General features: G+C 38.0%; 1 protein-coding gene across 4 annotated transcripts in view; it reads left to right on the plus strand.

The window, feature by feature from the left end:
* Cdkal1 (CDK5 regulatory subunit associated protein 1 like 1) overlaps positions 1–24,938 on the plus strand; it is a 596,983-nt gene that overhangs the window by 83,817 nt on the left and 488,228 nt on the right. For all 4 annotated transcript variants that reach the window (XM_063259948.1, XM_063259947.1, XM_063259950.1 and 1 more), the window contains exon 4: positions 18,931–19,015. In XM_063259948.1, coding sequence (XP_063116018.1) covers positions 18,931–19,015 — 85 coding nt within the window. The remainder of the gene's footprint in view (positions 1–18,930; positions 19,016–24,938) is intronic.

Consider the following 24,938-nt stretch of genomic DNA (forward strand, 5'->3'; position numbering starts at 1 on the left):
TGGATTTCATTGAAATGTTTGAATATCTTTTGTGAGTTTTTTTTGTTTATTTTGTTTTTTGGTACCAAGTATTGAATTCAGGACCTCACAATTGCCAGATAAGCATTTGTGCCATTGAGCTAAATTTCTGGCCCTTGAATATCTTTTGTAACTTACAACAAACCCTCAAAAATGAGGGCTTTCTGGTGAGTAACGTTATACAGACTTGTGTAAAAAGCCAATATTTTGTTATAAGGTATAGTTTAATAAACTGTTTGGCTCAAATGTGTATCGTGTATTTTCAACCCTTAAGTGTTTGGTACTGTCTTTCCCTCTGGACTCAGCTATTGCACTCATTCAAAAGCTGTCTTCTTTTACTTGTATTTCCTCTGATGCCAGTGTCACATATGGAACTTAACTTCCTTGCCTTCTAAATGGTGGTGTTGGGAGAGATCCTTTCCCATCTATCTCATTTTGCAAGAAAGCTTCCTTCTGGAAAGCTTGTTTGGAAGCAGAGACCTTGACTAAGTCTTCATCATTGTTTTTCTCACGCCTCAAAGGGTGCCTGGTATGTAGTCGGCACTCAGTACATGTTGGGTGAAAGAAAAGAATTGAGGTACCGAGAGGCTAAGTGATGGAATTATATGTGAAAATGTATAACATGAAGTATGAAATGCTTATCTCATACCTGTATGAAAGTACTCTAAAAGGTACTAGAAATACTAATTGTTATTCATAGTGTTAATACAATAGTAGAATATTGATGATATTTTAAAATGTCTTGGGGCTGGGAGTTCAACTCAGCGGCATAAGTGCCTGCCTGGCAAGTGCGAGGTCCAGAGTTTGATCTCCGGCACCAAAAAAAAAAAGTCTTTAAATGATATAGTTAGGGATGGTTTTCATTGTGTGTACCAGAATACCTGGTGAATATGAGGTAATTTATTTTTCTTACCCTAAGAAGAACCTTGGAGAAATATCTGCTTAGCTGCTTAACAACGCCAGGGCTATTGTTCTGTAATTTTCTTGGCCTTTCCTTGGTGGTCACTTCTGCTCACCTTTCTGTTTGACATGCCACAGTGAGGCATGAATGATAGCAGCATCTGAATTTTACCAGGGAACCAAGAACTTGCCTGGAATTCTTGTGGCAAAACAGACTTCCCCTAAATCTTCTGGCCCAACCTGCTTCACAAGACCACCTCTAACTGCAGGGAGGGCAGGGAGGGTCTGAGTCAATATTTCCTGCCCTCGGTGGAGATGGGGAAGGGAGAGGAGTTTGGAAGAGGGTGCTGGCTTTGCTAACCAACAGCATCTGCAGAGTCTACCTGTTAGCTAACCAGAATCAAAATACATTCTCTTTCTTTAGTAACTTTAATGGAAAATTCAGGGAAATGATGTGTTCTTATCCATAGCTACATCAGTCTGCAAGTCCAGATCTGTTTGATGTGTAGTTTTCTTTGTCAGTTCTGGCTCTAGTTTCCCCATTGGTGACCTAAAACTGAGAGAAAATGTGTGCTGCCAGCACACTGGCAAACTACAGTGGATGAAGGAACAAAACTGTAGTAAACCCTGTTGCTTAGAAAAAGAGACAGTAAGAAATTTGAGTTATTCAGTGGTCTACACACATGCCATGCTGTACATGATGTGAATGTTGACGGTTTCCTGTTCTGATTGTGGAGTAAATTTCTTAGTTAACTATTACTCTGTTTCTGTTCTCTGTGGGGGGGTCACATTGGACCCCGAGGTCTGGATTACCATAGCTATGTAAGTCTTTAAAGTGAGTAACTGGTTCTTCCCATTTGATACTTGCTTTTAAAAATTAGTTTGGCGGTTTGAGAGGTTTTCCTTTCCATATAAGTCTTGGAATAAGGTTGTCTATCAATAACCTTGGGATTGTGATAGAAATTGTGTTGAATTTATAGATTTGTTCAGGGAGATTTGGCATCCTCACTGTGTTCAATGTTCCAACCATGAACTTGATAAGCCCCTTCAATAATTTGGGTTTTCAATAAAATTTTAGAATTTTTAGTATACCAATCCCAAAATACTTTTGTTAGATTTATGCATAAACGTTTCATTTTCTTTAAAGTAGTATACTTTAAGTGGCATTGCTTTGTTTTCTATTTCATGTATTAATGCATACAAATGTTGATTTCTTATTTGTTGATCTTGTATTTGTGACCTTGTGAATCATTAGTATTAGGAGTTTTTTTAAACCATGGATTTTTCTAAGATTTTTTTTTTTTCTTTTTCATTTTTTCTCTCGGTACCGGGGATCGAACTCACGACCGCCTGCTTGCAAGGCAGGTGCTTATGCCGCTGAGCTAAACCCCCAGCCCAAACCATGGATTTTTCTACATAGATAATCACGCTGTCTGCAAAAAGTGACAGTTTTGTTCTTCCATTGTGATCTGAGTGCATTCTATTACTTCTTTTGCAGGCTAGACTTTGCTATACTTAATATGAATGGTTAGGTCGTACTTGGTTTATTTTTAGGGGGAAAAAATTTAATCTTTTGATCAGTAAGTAAGTTACAGGATGATGATTATTTTTTTTTCTTCTTGCTATTTCCTTTTATAGGTTTTAAAATATATATATTTTTTATTTTATATTTTGGTATTGGAGATTGAACTCATGACCTCATGCTTGCCAGGCAGATACTTACACTGCTGAGCTGAATCTCCTGCCTCCTTTTATTTACTTTAAAGAAAAAAACAATTTCAAAACAAGGTAATAGGAAAGTAACAATGGTTAATACATTGTGCATTGTTATCTTTAAATTAGTTACTCAGAGTACAAGATACTGGCATTAATTGTCCAAGCAATATTGGTACAAACCTTTCTTTTCAATGAGGGAAATTAATGGTAAAATTATCTTAACTATCATGTCTATCTGTCTATCTAGATACATATCTGGATATATAGCAATACATACTTGCTTTTCCATTCTTTTCTCCTTTCCCTCATCCTAGTTTCTCTTTCCTTTTGAACAGTTTCTTTGCATTTTATAATATCTGTTGTACATTTGGATCTTATTTACTCTTTCAGCTTCACAGTCTAGGGAGCAATATGATATTTACATATGTGAATCTGATTTATTTCACTTACAAGTATGGGCTCAAGTTGCCTCCATTTACCTGTAAAAGTCTCCAGGTTATCCTTTGTGGTTGAGTAGTACTCCACTGTATAAAAAGACTACATCTTTTTATCCATTCTTTGGTTGATAGGCATTTGGGTTGTTTCCAAGATCTAGCTATTACAAATTGTACTGCTGTAAACATGAGTGCACATATATCACTGTGGCATGGTGTTTTTAATTTTTCTGGGAAAATAAACAAGAGGAAAAGCTGGATTGAATGGAACCTCCAATCCTAATTTTTTGAGGAATCTCCATACTGATTTCCAGAATTGTTGTACCAGTCTGCACTCCTATCCACAGTGGAAAAGGGTTCCCTTCTCTCCACAGCCCCTCCACCATTTGTTAATTGGTTGACTTCTTGATAACAGCCATTCTTTCTGTACTGAGATGGAGTCTCGTTGTTTTAATTCACATCTCTCAAATGACAAATAATGTTGAACATTTTTTTCCATATATTTATTTTCTGTTTATATTTCTTCATCTGAGAAGGGTAGTTTTTATTGGTTTGAAGTTAAGTCTTTTCCCAGTTTTCTGAGTGGTTTGATCATGAATGAATATTGGATCCTTTGTATATGTTATTACTATGACAAAAAACTGGATTATTCTTTTTTAGTTGAAATAGAGTGGTAAATAAATAGTAGCATGAGAAACACTGTTTCTGAGTCATACTTAGGTACGAAAGACATAACCTGGCTCTCAGTCAGTTAAACGTATTCTGCATATAGGGGAAGATTTACGAATATAATTATGTGAAAATATCCTTTTTTCTTTTTGGCTTTTAAAATAAATATTCCTTTAATATAAACAGTTTTTTTTTTTTTAAAAAAAGTGCACTTTGTCAGTAGTTTTCTTGGTTCTCACATTATTCCCATAAAAACTACTTCTTACTTTACTACCAGGGAAAAACTCATTTCCATGTGGTTAGAAAGCCATGTTCCATGTTTTATAGTATCTTCTATTCTCTTGCACTTTTTGTGTGGTAGCTCTGTATTCTTGTATTGCAGAAAATCCTGCCTTTAGTTTCGCAAATAAAATAATATTTCAGTCTCCATTTTTTTTTCTGAGCTCTTCACTCAGTATCACAAATACTTCAGTGTGCATTTCCTATGAAATTATCCTTCTACAAAGGCATATCATAGCCATCAAAACTTGGAAATTAACCTTTAGGTAATGTTGCCACTTAATCTTCAAACCTCATTCATATTACTCATGTAATACCCTTTATAGCAAAGAGATCTACTTTGCAATAAATTTTATTTTTTTGTCTTTTTTGAGACAGGGTCTCTATGCAGTTCAGGCTGGCCTTAAGCTCTCTTTGCAGCCTAGGCTGGTCTCGAACTCACAACGATCCTCCTGACTCAGCCTCCCAAGTGGTGGGATTACAGGTGTGAGCCACCACACCCGGCTTTACTTTGCAATAATTTTACACTGAGCTGTCGTGTCTCTAAGATTCCTTTAATTTGGATCAATTTTTCTCTATATATTTTGATGCCTTCAAAGAGTTCAGGCCGGTTAGTTGATTGTCCCTCCATTTGGTACATTCACAAGTAGTTTATTTGTGAATATTCATGTTACACATCTTTGCATGAATATCCTCAGAAGGCATTCTGCTTTCCTCTCAGTGCATCCTAACTAGTGGTTCCTTTCTCTGATTTGTCTCCTTACTGGTGATGTTAAATATGGTCACTTGTTTAAGGTTTGCCTTCTGTATGATTGTTTTTTTCCTAGTAGTATCTATTTTGTGAGAAGTTTCTTTGACGCTATCTAAATTCCTTTTCCTCTTCAGACTTTGACCTCGTGTAGTCCATACCTTTGGGATGCCCTGTCCTAGGTTCTGGTAGGGAGGCTGTCCTGAACCCTGCTTGGGTATTTCCTCCACCCATGATGCTGTCACTGTGGACACTGGGAAGCTGCTGTCACCTGCCCATTGTGAATCCCTTTTCACCTCCTTGTCCTTGATGCCTCAGGTCAGACTGGCCTGTCACGCAGATGCCATTTCACTGTACTCTAGTGCTGACACCTCCTGCTGGCTGCCTCCTGCACTGATGCCACCTTGCCATCTTGGACTCTGAGGTGCTGCCTGCCTTTTAGATGCTCTCACCCCACTTAGACTCTGACATCTTTTGCCAGAATGTTGTCTTTTTGGCCTCCTCTACTCTCCTTATCTCTCAGTCATGGATGCTTCATGTCCAGTCACCTTCTTGTACAAGTGCCCTTTTTCCCTCCTGCAGGTCCTATGACAGTCTCTTCTCCTTGGATGAGCTCTCGTCACCTCCTGACGCTGCCTTCTTCCAGCATAACTGCCTGCCTCTTCAACCCCTGCTGATGACTTTTCATTGAATTGACGTAAATGAGGAGTGAAAGTCATTGTAGAAAAACAGATGACTGTTGTTCTTTGAATAAATGTGCAAAGCTTGGTTGTTTTGGGCTTTAGGAAAGAATCTCTATACTTTGGAGTAAAGGGAGTGCACGCCATGGTAACTATCCCCAGATGGGAAGGAAGTAGATGGTGTAGAGTCAGTGTGCTTCAGTTTAACCTGTGGAGTTGAAGATTCTTTCTGGCCCTGCCTACTGTTTTCCAGCTTATGATATCTCCTTGCAAGCCACAACATCTCTTTCTACTTCTGTTTCCTCATCCATAAGAGGGGATTATAAATACTTCATGGGGCTGTTGGGGAGCTAAGATGAGACAATGAATTTGAAAATGCTTTGCAAGTAGTAAAATGCTATGCAAATGTGGTTATTTAGTCCTAATTTATTACATAGTCAAAATTGAAATGTATAGGAAATTAAGTCAAGCGTTTTAATAGCACCTGTGACTTCTAGGCAAATTTTCTCTGATTCATAAGGCAGAGACAGGTCAGCATAGTTTGCTTTTTGCTACCACTTTAGGTCCATTGTTCTGTCACCATTACTCAACCAGACCAACACTCCTCTTTTGAAGTCCTGTCTACCTATTATGCCTCTTTGACATATTTCCACCTTCTTGATGATTTTTACCTTTGGTGTACAATAGTCCTCCCCACCCCCGCGACTGCTATGTGTCATCTTGGTGACATCAGCCTTATTAACTGACCTGAGTTCTTTTATGCTTCTATAGTTGCTAGTGGCACAGTTCTGCTTGTATGTGTCACCAGGTTGGGATGGCTAATGCTGAAGTTACAGCCTTCTCTGACCTGGTCCTTTCAAGAGCTTCTGTTTACTTTGCTCATCTTTGTCTTCTAGATTGGAAGCCTTTTAATTTCTCCTTCTATCATCTTCAATATCTGGTTATTACTAAGTTGTTTTATGTTTGCAAAAATCTCTTTCCCAGTTGAGTCTCTCTTTCCATAATTAATAGTATACCCCAGGCCCTTATTACTTAATAGCCGAATCGTTGAAATAGCTTTTTTCGAGACACGTTAGAACCTCAGTTTGCTGGTCTCTGCTGAATAACTCAGTAAAAACACCCTTAAGGTCTTCTCAGGCAGCTGACAAGCCAGGCCTTCCAAGTGTACCAGATGATGCAGAGTTTGTCTTCAGAGACCAGTAAAATCTTCTGGATGGGAAGGTTTTGACTTTGGAAAAAGGACCTGCCCTCAAAAGAATCAACGTGTGTTATATGCACATACCAGTACACCAAAATGAACCTCACTATTCTGTATTACTAATCTGCACCAATTAACAAAAGCTATAAAATGTGTCTGCAAATTAAAAAAAAAATTTACCCACCCTCTTAGGCCCAGACCAATGCCTGGAAATGTCTAAAATCTAGGAAGACCTTATTTCTAGAACATGAATTTCATTTTCTGAATGAAGCTACTGTTAACATTTCGGTACGTTTTCTAATCCATTTTTAATGCAAAGTTTTAGTTTCATTTCACTTTTTCTATAATTATACTATTTGTATATGTGTTTATAACTTTGCTTAATGAAAAAAGTATTTTTCTTTGATATTTTAGCAAGTGCAATTTTTAAACACTGCTTCAGAATGTCCCATGGAATAAAAGGTCGTGTCGTTCTGCCTCTTATTACAAACTTCTTCATGTGAAATAACTAGATTCTCTATCAGAGCTTAATCCCAACTTCTATTGAGTGTTTCTTTAGTTTTAATTTTTGACTGGGGCACAATCTGTTGTCTTCTTAGCTTGGTCTTGTTGCTTATAACATACCTTCTTGTCTTTTTGTTCTTTGCTTGTTCATTCCTTCATGCCTTGATTCATTCATCAGCACTAAGAGCCTGTTCTCTTCTAGTTCTGAGTTTGGCTCTGGGAATTTAAAGCTGAGCACTTCATTGAAGGACAGTTTATAAATGATTCTTTTGGAAGGTGATGTGTCTGTCAAGGGTGAGTAGGAGTTTGCTGTCTTTTAGAGAGGTGGGAGAGACATTCAAGCAGTGAGCACAGAAACCAGAATAGTAGTAATCATGTGGCTCAAGCTTGGTTGTAGGTGCTATTGGTGTTTTAAAAACTTTTATTGAAGTAATAATTCCTGAGCCAGGCAGTTCACTGAGTTGTACATCCTTCATGAAAATGTGTTGAAGCAAGTAATCAAAATAAATTTTGAATTGCCTAAGAGAAATACAATTCAAGTCTGATGAGTAGATTTAGAGTTATGGGTTATTGGTATTTAGGAAGCTGTTAACTGCATTCTGTGGGACACATCTTAATTAAATAGTCTTGCTTTGTTAAGATAATTCTACCTCTGTGCAGTAATATCATAAATTATACATACAATTCTGTCCTTAGGAATCACCTGCTACTGGGACGAGTCAAGTTTTTCAATAGTTCTTTTTTTCCCCATGTAGTCTTTTTTTTTTTTTTTTTTTTTTTTTAAGGTAGTCAACTAATGACCAATCCCATGTAGTCTTTTAGTGTGATATTTTTCTTTCTCTTTATGGCTACTTTATTCCTGTTCTTGATTCATAAAACATTTATAATCTCAAAAATTTGACACTGTCATTTTGGTGAAATTAGTTGTATCTATTAGTCAGTTCATCAATATTCAGACACATGACTGGTGTTATGGCTCGTATCCGTATGTCCCCACAAAGCCTCATGTGGTCATAGGTGAGGCCTTTTCAGAAGTGGCTGGTTCTAGAGTGTGTGATGCAAGGATTAAGGATGTGTGGTAACTAATTTGGTTCACTGATGGATTTGGCATAATTCTGAGTGTGGATAATGAGAAGGCCCATCCTGGATGTGAGTGCTATGCATGCTAAGGGTGTGTATCTTGAATAGAATAAAGGGGGCAGAAAAAGGGTTGCCCCTTGCTGCTTGTTTCCTCAATATTTTGCTGCTTTACTCCTTCTTGCCTTCTGTCCACGATTAACTCTTTCTCCTTTGCATCAGCCCTGAGCCATGTCACTTTGGCTTGGAGTCAGTCAACTGTGAATTGAAACCTCTGCAAACTGTGAGCTAAATCTTTTCTTTTTAACTGTTGGTGTCTGAGAAAAGTAACTGAGACAGCTGTTTTAATTTGTTTCTCTCCATAGGTCATTTTCAAAATATCTCATGTGAATGTGTTATGTACACTGACAGATCAGAGTGGACACTAGCCTTTATATTCAGGTTCATTATTTTATTCTTACAGCTTTGGTTTTATTCTTTTCTGCACTTGGAAATCCAAAGCTTTATTTTTGAATAGTTCTTTTGTGATTTGGTAATTCCTTTTGAAATATCAAATTGATTATGGGTTTGACCTAGCAGGTTTGCTAGGTCGAGAGCTACAGGTGGGTCTTGTATTAGAGATGATGTTCTGCAGATAATCTAACCTTCCATTAACTTTCAAATTGGTGCTGATTCTGAAATCTACCGTTTTGAGCAGGTGACTTTAATTATTGATCTTTGCTAAACTGAAGGTTGCATGCAGTCTGATTGGAAACCAGATGTTTTAGCAGTTTGGTAGTGAGATTCTCTGACTTAAGATTTGCTCATTTGCTAACTAGAATTCTTTTTGCCATATCACTTTCAGACTATGTAAGTAATACAGCAGATTTTTTAGCAGAGAACACAGATTTAAGGATGCAGTTGTATTTTGGGGTTCATATTATGCTCAAGAGCTTGAAAGCTCACTGTGGCAGCCAAGTAGCGTGCAAGATGGGCAGAGTGAGTGGTGCTGTTGTATGGGGTAGTGACTAAGTCATGCAGTGGCCTGTAATGTTCGCTGCTGTGTATATTGGTTCATGGTTTATACAACTCATTTAACTTACAGAAATAGGTGTCCTTGTTTAGGATTCTTTAGACACAGTAACTTGAGAAGTAATTATATGTCAGGATCAACAAAACTACTGAGTTAGCAATGAGGACTGGAATATTAGCAATGTTCTTTTCTACATAATATGAGCCTGCTTTGCCCTCTCCCTTTGATTATGACCAAGCCTACTTAGCTGTATAATTGTCAGTAGTTATTGGTAGAGTTTTGGCAGCTTTAATTTTTGCTTCCTTTTTTCCTTTATATAGTAAACAGTTCAAACTGACCCTTAGTTTCCTTGTCGTATTTCTGTGAAGCTCTCAGCAGGGTGATTTTAAAAGAACAAACTCATTATGTTGATAATCTTGAAGAGACAGTGTCTCCCCCAGGAATCATGTTCGACTTCACTTAGACCCCTCACACCGCCAGCTCTGCACCGCGGAAGGCAGCTCTTAGCCCAGAACTTTGGACTGGAGGCTGCAGCTTCTCTGTCAGTCATCTGCTCCGCTTTGCCCTCCTCCGTCCTCCCAGTTCCTCCTTCCACCTAGCTAATGGAAGAATGCTGTGCTTGTTTTCTGTTTTCCCTTCCTGCCCCTCCTCCCTTCTTTTCATCTCTCCCTTCCAGTGCCCTCCAGGTTTCCTTTCTTTTCCAAAACTTCACCTTCTTTCCCCTCCCTCTTTCCACCTCTCTCTGTCTGCCTCCACCCTCCAACCCAAGGCCTGTAGTGCTCTGCCACTGACCCAGTCCCCAGCTCTGGGAGACTTCATCCTCATGGATCATTTTTGTTGCTTCTAGGAAACATGGTCACACCATGCCATTGGCTACGCTCTTCTTTACGGTCCATGTAATGAACAATAAATGAAATATAGAGGGAACAATTGATTCATTTGCCAGAATTCCTATTTTTGTCTTTGTAGTTTAAGTTTTAAAGTTATTTTTCAAAATGGGTACCTTTGAATTTTTATTTAAACATGTTGTATTCTCTAGATTTTAGTAGTCTCTCAATGGTTTGTATTATATAAATAAACTTCCTGGGTATGATTAAGTGTAGTGGACATTTAAACTCTTTAGGCTTGAGTTGTCTTCCAGAGATTTGTGTTAAGAAACTCTCAAAAAAGGTTTTTGGATCCAAAGCAATCAAACGTTTTTTCCCTTGTTTGTTTTGCTTCTAGTGAACTTTTATTTGTATCAGCCTACTTGCCCTTCTCCCTGAAATCTGTAAATAGACTCCTTTTATTGTTTTATGCCACGCCTCTAGTTATGTTCAGATGGAAGAGTTGTGTAAGATAAATGTTTTGTTGTCTATGTGAGCCATACTGAAGCCTGCAGGGAGGAATGGTGGCCACCATAGTTTGTGCTTTGGGGCATGATCGTGCATTCATGATTAATTCTCCCTCTGCTTCCCTGTCTTAGACCAAGAGCTAACATGTTCAAAACCTTGGAAATTTTGGAAACTATAAAATAGCTGCTTTTGAAGTCTGATTATTAGTTTTCTTAGAAATATCGTGAGACACCCTCAAGGCCATGTAGTACTACTTGGTTTTGTTTTAGATAATATCTGTATTATTTTCAGTCGAGAGGCAAAGAGCCACTAATAAGACATGCTAATTCCCTTAAATTCACAGTCTGTGGAGTCGGTGTGTCTGGATTTCTAATCCTAGCCTACCCTTTTACTGTGTGATTTTAAGAAAGTTACTTGCTAAGCTTTAGATTCCTGCCCTGTAAAATTGGAATTAAAATGAACACACCTCAAATTGGGAGGATTATATGAGAAGATGAAATGCGACATTCTTGGCTTATTGCTGAACACAGAATATGTACTGAATGTTAGCCTTTATCATGATTATTAAGCAAATTTTTATTTAAATTTAAAAAATAATTACCATATATAGTTGAGGAAAAAAGTATGTTTTGATTTAAAACATACTTTATTTCTATTTCCTTAAACTTGAGGTGAGTGGTTTGTTGATGACCATTATTTTCCTAGTTGAATAAACCAAAAACTTTAACTAGGAGGAGAAAGTCCTTTAGAACATGTGTATCAGTCAGTTGTGGTAGTACAAGCTTGTAATCTCAGCACTTGGGAGGCTGAGGCAGGACGGTTGTTTTGAGCTTGAGACCAGCCCTGGGATAGTGAGTTCAAAAGACCAATGTGAACTACGCAGTAAGACCTTGCCTCATAAAACCAAACAGCAACAATGACAACAACAAACAAAACAAAGCAAAAACAAAAATGAAAAAACAAAGAAAGAAAAAAGGAAAAAAGAAAGACAGTGTATACCAGGCTACTGTTTTTCTGATGAATCATAGCAGGAAAATAGCTTATATTCTGACTCTGGAGTAAAAAGAAGCTATTAAATGTAAGCAGTATGGAGGAAAAACCAAAAATAATTTAAAAGGCTTGATTAAGACAAAAAAGAATACATCCTTTTAAAATTCAAACAATACAGATGGAATATAAATATTCTCATGCCTCCTACAGAATTAAAGTTTTAAAATTCATACAAGCAATGTCCACACAAGCTTTAAAAAACAAAAAAGAGAAGGAAATAAAAGACATTCACGAATACAGTTGGAGGAGACTGAAATTTTACCAGCACCTTAAGTTCATGTATGCTTTACTCACAACAGTGTGACCCTGCTCTTTTTCACTTTTGAAACACATACCTTTGCTGTGTTACATTTTATGATGTAACAAAGATTATTTTAGTTGTATTCCTGTGTTGATTTTCCAGTACTTTGACAAAATACCTATGAAAATCAACTTCAGGAAGGAAAAGTTTATTTTGATTTGTGGTTTCAGAGGTTTTAGTTGATAGTTTTTGGTTCTGATGCTCTGGGCTCGCGGAGGGTCAAAACAGCATAGAGGAGGCTTCCCACCTCATGGTGGCTGGGAAACAATGGGAGATGGGGGGAGGGGGTGAGAGTCCCAGTGTCCCCTTCAAGGAAGAAGCTTGGTAACCTAACTCCCTCCTACCAGGTCCCATTTCCTACCATTTACACCACCTCCCCATAGCGCCATAGGCTGGAGAGCAAGCCTGTATCACAGAGGCCTTTCGGAGACATTTTAAGATTCAAGCCATTGCAGATCCCTTAATTTATTTAACCAGTTTTTCTGTGATGAATAGACAGCCTCTTTAGGTTTTTTGTCACATCTAATAATCTTCAGTGAAAACTTTTAAGTTTACATGTACACACATATGTGTGTAGATGCAAGTATGTGGTACCCATCCTATAATCATGTAGGGGAAATCCCAGTGTTCATGTAAATGTTTTATGGCTATTCCACGGTACCTTTCAGGCAGCTTCATTAGGAGTAAAAGGCTGCCAGTGTCCTCCATTCTTTTACCTTCATTAGACAGCATCATATTGTTTGAAAATATTTTCTAACTTGATATGGGAAGATAGCATTTCATTTTATATTTCACTTAAAATTGAGGTCAGTGTGTGTCAATATATTCCTAATAGATAAGAGATCTAGATGTAAAGCCATATGTGTATTAGAAGAAAGCTTAGCTGAATTCCTTGGTAATCTGGAGAAGAAATGTCCTCATTATGATTCAAAATTCAGAAGCAATAAGAGATAAAGTTAGTAAATTTGACGTGGTAGAAATATAAATGTATGAGGAAGCTATAAAACTTGGAATGAAAAATAGAGAATAATGATTACAGGTTCACTTGATATAGAATTAATATCCTCTGGCTTGTTTCTATAAATGAAGTAAAACGAGGTAAAATGATTATTAGGTTGATGGACAAATGGGTATAATGTTGGGACAAATGGAAAACAAATAAGCCAACTCCCCTAAAACAAAAACTGGTGAAACATAAGTAGTTACTCAACTCGTAAGAGAAATACATATTAAATCCTTGCTGGGATTCTTTCTCCTTTGACTGGCAAAGGTCTAAAGGTTTGATGGCCCACTTTATTGGCTAGCCTGAATTGTTTACGGCTCCAAACTAGACCTGATATCCTGGCTTTGACATTGGCAACATTTGGCTGTTTGCATATGCTCTTAGCGCGTATCAGGGGTTAGCAGTGCTCTAGGCCAAGCTTCAGAGTGGGTAGGATGCTTCCTGGGTTAGCACAGTGCCTTCTTCACTGTGTTTCCTTCCCCTGTCATTGTTGCTCGTCTATCACTGCCCTTCTGTAACACTGCTTGTTCTCCTGAAGCACTGGAGAGCCCCAGGAAGTCTTCTGAGTCAGTCAAGACTGTTTTCTCTTAGCAGGCATTTACTTTAATAAACAAACTATCTCCATGTGGTAGTGTGTTTGTACATTCATTTTATTTTGGGCATAAAGTTCTGGAAGAAAAGTCTTCTGATATTTCCTGCTTGTTCTAGATGCTACCATTCCAAGGTAGATATGTCAGCCTGGCTCACGTTCTCCTTTGGAGGTGTGTTCCTTGGCACTTTACTGTATGAGTGTTTGAAGTGAGGATGTGTCTAACGATTGTCAAGAACATGAGCATAGTAGACTATCTATGTTGGCTTCAAATTCCTGGACTCAAGTGATCATCCTGCCTTCTTTCCTCTCTGGAAGAACTGTTACACATTGGATAATATTGATGTCATGTGAGAATTCAAAATATTTTCATTAGAGGGTAACACATGCGGAACCAGCATTCTTTATTGACAAATGGCCATTACACAGTTTTCCTCTTTACTTTGCTTTTGTAGTGAGTTTGTTTTCTGTGTTATTTGTAAAAAAGGCTTTTGCTAGGTAATTGTGGGTCGGCACAAAGTCAACAAACACTTTACTTGATAGTAGAAAATGAAAACCATGGAGTACTGTCTTGTCATTTTGTTAATAATATTAATAACTTCCTTGAATTCTTAGTGGTTAGCATAATTGACTATTCTGTTTTTAAAAACACGTTCTTTTCCAAACTTAAGTGCCACTGTGTTCCTTAGTTTTCTTGTCCTTCGTCGTGGCTATTCCTTTTCACAAATTGAATCATTTTTTACAGGCTTATCCAGGTTAACCCAAACTCCTGGTCAAGTGACCCTTTTGCCTCGGTCTCCAGAGTACTAGCACTACAGGCATGTCTCATCATCGTTCCTGGCTTTCGCTTTACATCTTAACTTCTTTACCAGATATCTGTATGGCCTGCATATCTCCTCTTCCCTCTCCCTTTCCTTGATTGATGATATCACAGCATGTAGAAGGAAAGGACTAAATCATTTTTCTGCAAGACCCCTATCCCTGAACATCTGTTTCATATGTACAAAGTCCAGCTGGGAATTTAAGAGTGATCTTAAAAGTGACATGGACAAAACAAAACTATGAGTCTCTATTTCCCAAATCTGTGTCCAGGCCTTCTTGATATCAATGGCACCACAGATAGCTGATACTCAGAACAAAATCCTTAACGTATGCTTAATTATCCAGCTGGATTCTTTCTTGTACATCTATTGTTTAACTTCTCTATAATTCTCTTGACTCTCTACTCTGTTCAAGTGTTCCCCAAAGATTCATGCGTTAAAGGCTCAGACTTCTGTCTTACTGGTTATTTATTTATTTATTTTACAAATTTGTTTATTTTTAAAGATTGGTCAGTTGACCTTAAACTCCTGGGTTCAAATGATCTTTCTGCTTCAGTGTCTTGAGTGCTGGAGCTATGGGTGTTCCCTACCATGCCTGACTTTCTGTTTCGTGAAACTGTGGGAAGATGGGGCCTAGAAGATCCTTACGTCACTGGCAGTATGACCTTGAGTGTATTATAGGACCTTTCGCTCTCTTGCTGCCTGCCTATGAAATGAGCTATTTTACTGTGCCAGGCCTTTCTCCCATGATGTTTTGCTTAGCCATAGTCTAAAACAAAGGGACTAATTCATTATGGACTAGAGTTTTCGAATAAACTTTCTCTTTAAAGTTACTAATCTCAGGAACTTTATTATAATGATCGCTGATTAACACACTCTACTTCCAAAATATGACCTAGCTCACTTCCCACTCTTGCAATTCTACTGTGGTCTTTCACTTATTCTTTACCAAGGACATCAGCTTTCAGCTTGTTTTGTTGACTTAACAACCCTTGCCAGTCCCCATCTTTGCTTTTGTTGTGTTGTGCCAGCAAAACTGTTGACTTGAAGGGATTAGGAGGCTCCTGTGGTTTCTGGGGGCCCTATAATTATCAGTGGATTAACCCACTGCTGTTCGTAGCTTAATGTGCTGTTAAGAGGTGGGGCCCTGTGCTCTGCTTTCCGTTTCCGCTTCCGGTTATCAGGATCTGAGAAGCTGTGCGCCACCCTGCCCTCCACTGTGATGCTCCTGCCTTGCAGCCAGCTGACCGTGGACTGAAACCTCTGCAACAATGAGCCACAGTTTTCTTCTGAAGTTGTAGTGTCAGATATTTTCTTCTGGTAGTGGGGTAGGAGACCAGTATCCCACCTGGAGTCTTCACAGTGTACCAGAGGGCTTTTCTGAAGTAGTTATTAGCTTGTTTAAGAAATCTGTAGAGTCTCCATGTTACATTTAGGGAAAAATCCAGAGTTCTTAATTTGCTAGTGAGAATCCAGTGAATATTCCAAAAGATTAAACTAAATAATCTGACCAAATTTGTCTACATGCCTGACTTTTTCTCTTTCCTTTCCATACCGTTCACCCTGGTCTCCTCTCTGTTCCTAGGACATAACAGGCCTGGTTTGTTTCATGGCCTTTGTATCTGCACTCTTTCCCATCCCTGCGTGGCAAGATTTCCTTCCCATCATTTGCCACAACTCAGTTCAACTTCCATGAGAGGCTTATTTTATCTGGCAGCTTCTCTGTTTTTGTCTGTCCATTGCCCTGTTTAAACATCTTCATATTATCAAAAGATACCTGACTTTACCTCGCTTGTTTCTCTGCCTTTTTAAAAATTTGTTTTCTAATTTTTTGAGTCAGATTTCCTCATAATGACTGAGAACTGCTTGACGAGAGAGACTTCTTTTCATTGCTATATCCCTAGTACTTCTTATAGGTGCCAGAGCACATAAGAAATCGTTACCCTGTGTGTCTTCTATTTGATTTATATGTTTAAATCATAGTAGAATCATCTTTGGATAATTTTTAATAAGATGTACTAACACAGTGTGGAGTTCAGAAGTATTTGAGTATTGGTCACTGTGTTCTCTCTTGCATGCTGGTCCATCCTCATGCTCTAGAGTACACTTCTTTTCCTACTTTTACTTGGCCCTGACTCACTCTCTAAAGCCTGTTTCTTTTCCTACCTTTAATAAAACTTTGCTTCTGTTAAAAAAAAAAAAAAAAGAAAGAAAAAGGGGGCTGGGGATTTAGCTCAGCGGCATAAGCGCCTGCCTTGCAAGCAGGCAGTTGTGAGTTCGATCCCCGGTACTGATAAAAAGGAAAAAGACAAAAAAAAAAAGAAAGAAAATAAAAAATAATTGAGTATCTTTGGAGTCCATTGAGATGTCATGTTCTTTTTCTCTCTTGCGGGGTGCTTTTCTAAAAGGTTCTGTAATTTTGGAGGCAGTTTGGTATAGTCATAGAATTCCCATTGTTTGCAGTTATTGGTACTGCAATCACTTTATTCCAGAAGTCAACACTGGCACAATTCGAATACAAAATAGGCAAAATAGAATAATTCCTTTTATATATTGCTGGAGTTCCCTGTGAGAAGGATGGTGGTATAAATTATCTAATAACTTGAATGTAACTGCAAAGAATATGTCAAGATATATAGCTGACATTTGGTACAGATGTTTCATCACTAGGATTGGCTATTTGCTTGTTTCTTAAAAAAATAAATCCACAATCACTATTTTTTTTAACATAGGTTAACAGATCTCTGTGACTTTTTCTTATCTACAATACATTACTCATAGTAATGAGCTGTCTTTTTAAGATTCAATAGTAATTCAGTAAATATTTAATGGTTATCTGTCATATGCCAGAAACTGAAACAAGTTATAGGGTATGGCTATGAATAAGGCAACATCTCAGTTCTAAGTATTTGTTAAATAAGTCAATGTCTCTTTTGAAACTTATTTCAGATCAGCGTTGGTTTTCAGGACTTCTGGAATCCGTGCCGTAGGCACAAGGTCCCACACACCTGATGCCTCTGTCAGTCCTTCTTCATGCTGCACCTACTTGCCTATTGCTTAGTGTCCCGTGGCTCTTAGGATGTCTGTTCTATACTCATCACTGTATTAATATTTAGATATCCACTATCCAGAGAACAGCTGATTAAAATGTTGTCTTTAGGATCTCTTAATAGAGACAGACTGGAAAATGAATGCTTTTAACATAGAATTATAAAGTGTAAGAATATTCTTAGCACACAGTCTGTTAGAGGAGTGCAGAGAAAGAGATCTAACAAGCCTGAAGCTGAAACTGAAGGGTGAGAAGGAGTTTGTGTGATTGCAGAAAGATGAAAATAGGGGAAAATGAGTATAGAAGTTGGGGAGGAGGCAGCTAGGTCTGGATGGGCCTTGAATGCCAACTGTCAATCACTGGAGAGTTGGGGTGGTGCTAACATGAGATTGATAGAGGAATGATCTTTTCCTTGGTATTGTGGGGGAATAACGTGGAGGGAACAAAGCGAAGGTGCGCAGATACTCATCCTTTCTGAGTTTTGCAGGGAAGTGACATAATCACGTTTATGTTGTATGAAAGGCCACCCTCATTGCTGAGTGGAGAAGCAGGGTTCTAATGAAGAATAAATGAAAGGGCCAGACGGCTTAGGAGGAAATCATAGTTTTCAGCTGGTATACAGTGGTAAGGACTTGCCTTTTTATTATTTTAAGGATTTTTTAAAAAAAATTCTGCCTCTTCATAAGAAGATCTTACTATATTAATAAAAAAACCAGGGAGGGGTTATTTCCAAATTACCAGAAGCTCTGATCCTTCCGACCTAGTGCTCTGGCTTGAATCTTCCTTCCCAGTTAGCACGTGTACACAGAGATCTGCATGTGCACTTGGTTCTTCATGCCATTTGCTTCTGTTCTTATGGAAAGGGCTAGTTTTCACTTTTGGTTTCCTTTAGTTATGGTAATCCCATTTTAATGAATCCTATTTTAGGCAACTGAGGCGTTGAAAAAGAAGGTAGAGAGGTAGGTGCCCTAGGGATTTGTATATTCATTTAATAAACCTGGTTTGGATTATTCCATTGCCAGTGTGTTTATTATATTTGCTAACAGTATTTAATCAAACGGGTGATAGAAATGACTCATTTTGAGGTAAATCATGAGTTCTTCAAGGCAGGCAAATTAGTATTTTTAATAACTTCTCAAATTGAAACTACTCAGTATTTGCTCATACCTGTGCCTAAAAAATACTAACACAGTCCAAAAGGGGGCAGTTAATTTTATATTCAGAGAAGGTTAGGTCAGTTTCATTTTGGTTTGTAGAAGTTATTAAATAATACTTTTGTACACTGAAAATTAAGGAAGAAAATGTTTGTCTTATTACATTTTAAGTGAAAAGATACAGCACAGAATACACATTTTTGTATTTATTGCTCATGAATATTTCCATATTACAGCAATTACCTACTGTAGTGTAATTGGCTGTTTACTTGCCTCTCACACTTCTCCCCTCCCCCATCGGTCTCCTACCATCTGGGTAAGCACTTGGATATTTTTGATGTGATTAAATGTGATACTTAACTTTTCTTTTTTGTATTCATTTTATTTTTACTAGAAAATTCTTCCGAAGCAGATTTATGGCTTCTGAACAGTTGTACTGTAAAAAACCCAGCCGAAGATCACTTTAGAAACTCAATTAAGTAAGTGGAAATTGTTTTGTTTTTTACCCCCTATTTTTAATAATCAAGGTAATAATGTCAATGAAAAGTTTCCTAGGTATGACCCATAAATATTGGGCATGGATTAAAAAAAACCTATGCATTCTACTTTTCTGTTTTGAGTTTACCTGATAAAGAATAAAGCTTTAATGAGACCTTTTCTAATATGATTTTTGTATTCGCGTAGTTTCCTAGTAGATGATTTGAATGTCTGTTAAGTGTTCTCCATGTTCTTCTGGAAAATCCGCTGCGTTCTTTGTGCCCTCGTGGCAGGCAGCCCTTACCTTCTCTCTCTGCTGTGCCTGCTGGCTCTCTTCTAGCTGTTGTGATACCTGCACTACCTGGGATGACACTGGTTTCTCATGGGAGTAAAATCTAAATTTAAGGAGAGTGTGCTAGCAGGTTGCCTCTGCTGTTTCTCTCACACATGGTTTCTTCTGCCTATATTTGAAGACTGCAGTAGCAGAACAGGTCCTATGATTTTCTAACCTGGACCCTTTCATCACAGTGATTACTTTGCCTTTTATTCTTGGGCAGTGCTGGGGACTGAACCCAGGCCCTTGAGCTATAGGCAAGTCCTCCACCACCACGTCCTGCCACTCACTGCCAGTGTGTCATCATCTCTGATCATCTGCTTTTGTTTCCTTTCCAATGTGTTTTTAGTATTTAATAGTTGTTTTGTCTTTAATTATTCATTACTTAGTTTTATTTCTTGAACTACCAGGCAGAAGACTGCCTCATTTTAACAGGAGCAAAGAAAATTACACTGGGAATTATTTGGTCAATAAAGTCTCATTGGTTAAGAACTAGGAATTGAGAATTTGTGACACGTTTTTACAGTACAATATATTATTAATTTTGAGATCACTAAAAGAGTAGGAGTTTTAAATAGCAAAAATAGAAGTAAGATCAAGTTTGCTGGACAGCTTTTAAACTTAAATCCTAATGCCTGTATGAACTTTGAAAAATGCACATTCACCCCAGGTTTTATGAGGCAGTCTGGTGGATGCAGCTATTTCCTCCTGAGCATTTCTCAGTTGCCCTGTCCTTATTTTGTCCATTATCCCAACTTGATTGAGACAATATGGCCTTTAACTTGAGGGATTCTTGAGTAAATGAAAAAGATCAAAAGTTTCAAAAAAAATAAAATTTGCTCTTAATGAGAGTATCAAATAAGAAAACTCCTTTGACTAGTGCTTTATAGAAATGTGGGATCTTTTCCATGCCACCTAAAGGAGGTCATTGAGAGGCTGGTGAAAATAAACACATCTTGTGTGTTCTGTATAAATGACAGGAAGAATAGCCAGCTTGCTTTGATCATGCACTGACAACCTCTGTTTGACCTTGTACATTTTAACCCAAATGGGCACTGTGGTTTAGCCATACTGATAGTGGATAGAGAGAATCATTCCCTCTTTTAACCTCCTTTGCTTGTAGAAATTAATGGTAATGCTGTAGCAAGTTGATTTGTATATCTGAGGGGAATTACTTGTAAGAACAATTGACAAAATGGATATAGAAGAAAAGTGTGTTTGAAGCAGAGGATCCCTGGTGTATAACATCTTTTCTTGCCAGCAAAGCTCCTTAACATAACATTCTGTTGCACAGACTTAAAAATTATTGGAGTCTCATTCTTGTTGTAAAAATATTATTTGTTTTATGTAGATTTATCTTTGAGTTCTGGACTTGAAGTTGAGGAAGGTTTTAGGTTATTATGTCAATTTGAATTTATAAAATAATCTTCAAAAACCCTGATGGGTTAGGAATAGAGAAATCCTTGTTCTTTTAGTTAATAATTAACCAATTTAAAAAAAATTTTAAAAATACAGCTGATTTTGATGTTCTCTTAACTTACTAGTAGTCAAGTTCCTATTATTTTTAACTAAATGTTTTAGTTAATTTAAACATTTCAATTAAATTTTTTCGGAAGATAAAATCATGTTGGCTTTTGATCTGGCCTTTTGCAAGAAACAAGTTAGCTAATGTGAGTTATTTTGAGTTAAACTTATTTTTTAATGCTATATTTCATTAACTTTTTTGTTAAACAAATTAACTGCACTACTTTGTGTGAAGTAGTGCCTTACTTCAGGGTCAGGTTTGTTACTATCTAAAGTGTCGGTCACAGAGATAGTGGATTGTTTTTACTGTTCACAGCCTCCTTACTCCAGCCTTCAGTGCACACAGAAAGTTTCCTGCTGTGTGGAAAGTGAGTTATGAATGTTGGATTATTTGACTTCATATTATCAGTCCGATATTGCTAAGGTTTTTCTCTTCTCTAAGCAATGCTATGCTGAATGAGTTTGTATTTTGGGCTGATTTCTTCTCAGGCTGTGTCTGACCTCTTTCTGCTCAGAATCCAGTTGTATTCTCCATGTGGATGCTCCACTGATGGCTTCTGGGCCCCATGCGTGTACCTCCTCCTGACTGACCTCCCCTGTTCTCAGTAAGCATCCTGCCCTGCTGCCTGTCTTCTGGGGTGCAGTCTTCTGGATTGCTTGTTTCCCTCCCCCATCTTGCCCCATTCTCAACGATCTTTTTCCCTTAACCCTTCCCTCCTGCTTTCTTACCTCTAGTGTTGTGTTTCTCTTGGAAACTGCAAGAAAATACCTTGTCCTTATGTTTCATTAAATTGTCATTGGATGGTTACACAGCTTTGAATTGCATCCTTTCCCCCCATCATTACTGCTGCTACCTTGGTTAAGGTCCTCAGTATCTCTCTCCTCTCTGGAGTATTATAGGATGGCTTTTAGTCTGTTCCTTGCTCCTTTCTGTTCTAGCTCATGCATTCCCCTTCTTTAAACTCTTTTAATGAGGTTTTCCTCCCCTACAGGATAAAGCCATAATTTCTTAGTATAAACGGATATTTTAAAATTTATTCCTTCTTTCTCCTGTTTTCTTGCCATTTCCTCATAGATTTTTACTCATCCCAAATGATAGTTTTTCAAGCACATGTTTGCAGATGTTTTTCCTGTCTCCCTAGCATATCTTCTTCCTCCCTCCCAGATGCATGTGTGTGCTGTGCACACTCCCCCCCACCCCGGTTCCACGTTCATCCTGTCTGACCAAAGAGTTCATCTTTGGAACCCATATCCAAGACCGTGTCTGTGAGATCATCTCCCTGCCAATGCTCACCCTTTCTATCCATGGTCCATAGAGGAGACCGTGCTTTGTCCTGGGCTGCTGCTTTATCCCTTGCAAATGTCTGTTGTCATATGTTACATTTTATTATTACTATTATTATTATTTCACTTATTTGATTCTTCTGTTAGATTGTGAATCATGAGGTCAGAGGGTTGACCTCAGGAAAATCTTTTTGCTTAGGATCTTTGAACCTGTAACTTGACTATGTAATGGTTTTTTCTTTTCCTGGGAAGCAGATACCACTAGTAGGCTGAAGAGACTATTCCAGGATGGTCCTTGAAGGGGGTTGTGAGTCACTTGTCAGAGACAGGGTATGTGTCTGGAAAAAGTGGGAAGAACATTCTAATATTCAAATTTGTTTTAAGGGGCCTTCTTTTAAGAAATTGTGCTGTCTTGCTTTTTACATTTTGCATATAAAGTGCTAAGAAATAGTTTTTTTCCTCAGGGAAGATAGGAAAGTTGTGAGACTCCTGCTTTCATAGAGTGGTCGCCTGGTCATGCTGCAGGAGCTGCACCGTGCATGGCAGGGCCTTGTTCTTCCCACCAAAGTAAGGAGCAGGACCTGCTTCAGGCTGTGGCACTGGATTAACTGAAGCCTCTCATTTTGAGGCAGGGGCTGTGAATTTGGATAACAACCTGGTAGTGTGCCTTTCACTGTGGCACACACAGAATTACACGGTATATAATGTATGATTAGGTTAACCTGATTCTTTATTGGAGTTGAGGATCATCATTCTGCTGTCAGTGTATCAGTAAGTTATTGTTAATGTTAAATGTATTATAATTTATACAAGAAATTTAAATATTTCAATACCTTAATGTTGCCTTTTATTTTGAGCATCAAATTATACAACTTCAATGACAGAGTACAAACACCAGACAAACCACTACCATAACTGAAGAAGTGAAAACTCTAGTGAGCTGTGGTGGAAGACATTAGTGTTGGAAGGTGAACTTGATGTAAAGGCTTTTGAGAGAGGGGTGACACAGCTCCTCAGGGCAGTGATGTTGTCTCTCCTGTACTAATTCATCCTTATGCTCTCAGACAGCATAAATAATTACAGTGTTGTTCTTTGAATTGAATCAAAAGCAAATTTTTCTGGATAAATGTTGTTTCCAGATTAGGTTTTATCATCTACTATGTATGAATATATTTTGCTTCTACTAATTTATGCATGTCACAGTGGTACACAGTGTGCTTTATGTTACAGCTAAGAGTTTGTGTGTGCTCCCCCACCCTCTGCTGCTCCCATGAGCTATTTTGTAATAGCTCATGGAACAAACTTCTGGAAATGTTAAAGAAGTTTTTATTGATTCCTAAAGTGAGGCATGAGAATTATGGGTGTTTTAAGCAGATTTTAACTAATTTTCTGTTATGTTCTTTAAATTACTTATCCACTAACTATGGAAAAATACAGATGATTGAGGGAGAAGATAGAAGATTATTGAGTGACATATTCCAGTGAGAAATTGGGTTGGAAAGAATTTAGAAAGTATATTTAAGAATTGAGCTCATGGTTGATTTTTTTTAAAAGAATAAAAACAAATGAAGGATAAACTTACAGTTAAAAGATTGGTAACTTAATCTGCAAATCAGGAACAGAGAAGTAGTTCAGAGGTAGTAAATCATTTTAAAATGCAAAACTGAGTTGAGTACTTATCTAAAATCTTTTTGGAGAACAGTGTTTTGCATATTTCATGATTATTGTTACATCAACAGTTGCTTTGTTTTTGCCATTTTATCCAGGCCAGTGAGTGAAAGAGGTTAGTGTATTATGTACTGGCAACAGCTGGCTGATAGCATTGAATACTTGCGTAATTAAATATATGTGTTGGCTGTTCTCCTGACTCTGTAGGTGGAGGCTCCAGAAAGCATGCAGGAACTTGCTGTAGCAGGATTAAAGAAGAAATCAGCATGATCTCAGCCAGTTCTTTCAGCCAAGAGTGATTTCCTATTGTTTTGGTTTGAAAGACATCCTACTTATTCTTGATGTGTGTGTTTATACAACAGCAGAGAAAAAAATCTTGTGACTTTTTTCTCCCTGTATTGTAAAGCTGTGTAATAAACGTAATTTTTAATCATTCAGTAGTATTGTGGAATAACTGGTAGTCAAAGAAGAACATTTCCTTTAGAATTTTAGCACATGCTACAGAAGTATTTGCTATTAACCATTCTGTTCCTTATGTATTGTTGCACTTAGGTTCAGGTGTTTTCTGGGCCACATGAGTGAGACTGCTTAGATTTTAGAGTAAACGAGGCATGGTTTTCTATGAGCCTGGAAAATTGGACAGGGTGGGAGTGAAGAAGTGAAACTTGTAGGGGACACGCACCTCTGCCTTTGGCTGATAAATACTTTGCTGTATTCTTAGGAAACAGCTGAGATGCAAATGCTCCTTTGGCTGTTTACCTTTGCAACTGTTTTTATGACTAAGCTGAGGCCAGGCCCTGCTGTATCTTGGAAGACAGGATGGCACTTTTTTGGGTATTACACTGAGTGTGCAGACATGCTGCAGCACAGCCGCGGGTGGCTTCCCACATACATAGCTGTATTTCATAGTCTCTCTCTCGGTCTGGATTCCTTTTCACAGTTCCTTTGGGGCGGCTGCTGTGTTTTTTACCTGTGTCTCAGTATACCTGCTCGAGTGGACAACGGAAGTGGAACAAATGAGTGACCCAGCTGACTTGCTTTTTCCGTTCATTCGTCTTTCTTATCCCTTCCACCCTCTGCTTCTGTCAGAATTCTGGTCTTCCTGTGTGGATTTT

This window comes from Cavia porcellus, unplaced genomic scaffold, assembly GCF_034190915.1.
Source record: "Cavia porcellus strain 051 isolate PalLab524CR breed Dunkin Hartley unplaced genomic scaffold, mCavPor4.1 scaffold_13, whole genome shotgun sequence".
NCBI lineage: Eukaryota > Metazoa > Chordata > Mammalia > Rodentia > Caviidae > Cavia > Cavia porcellus.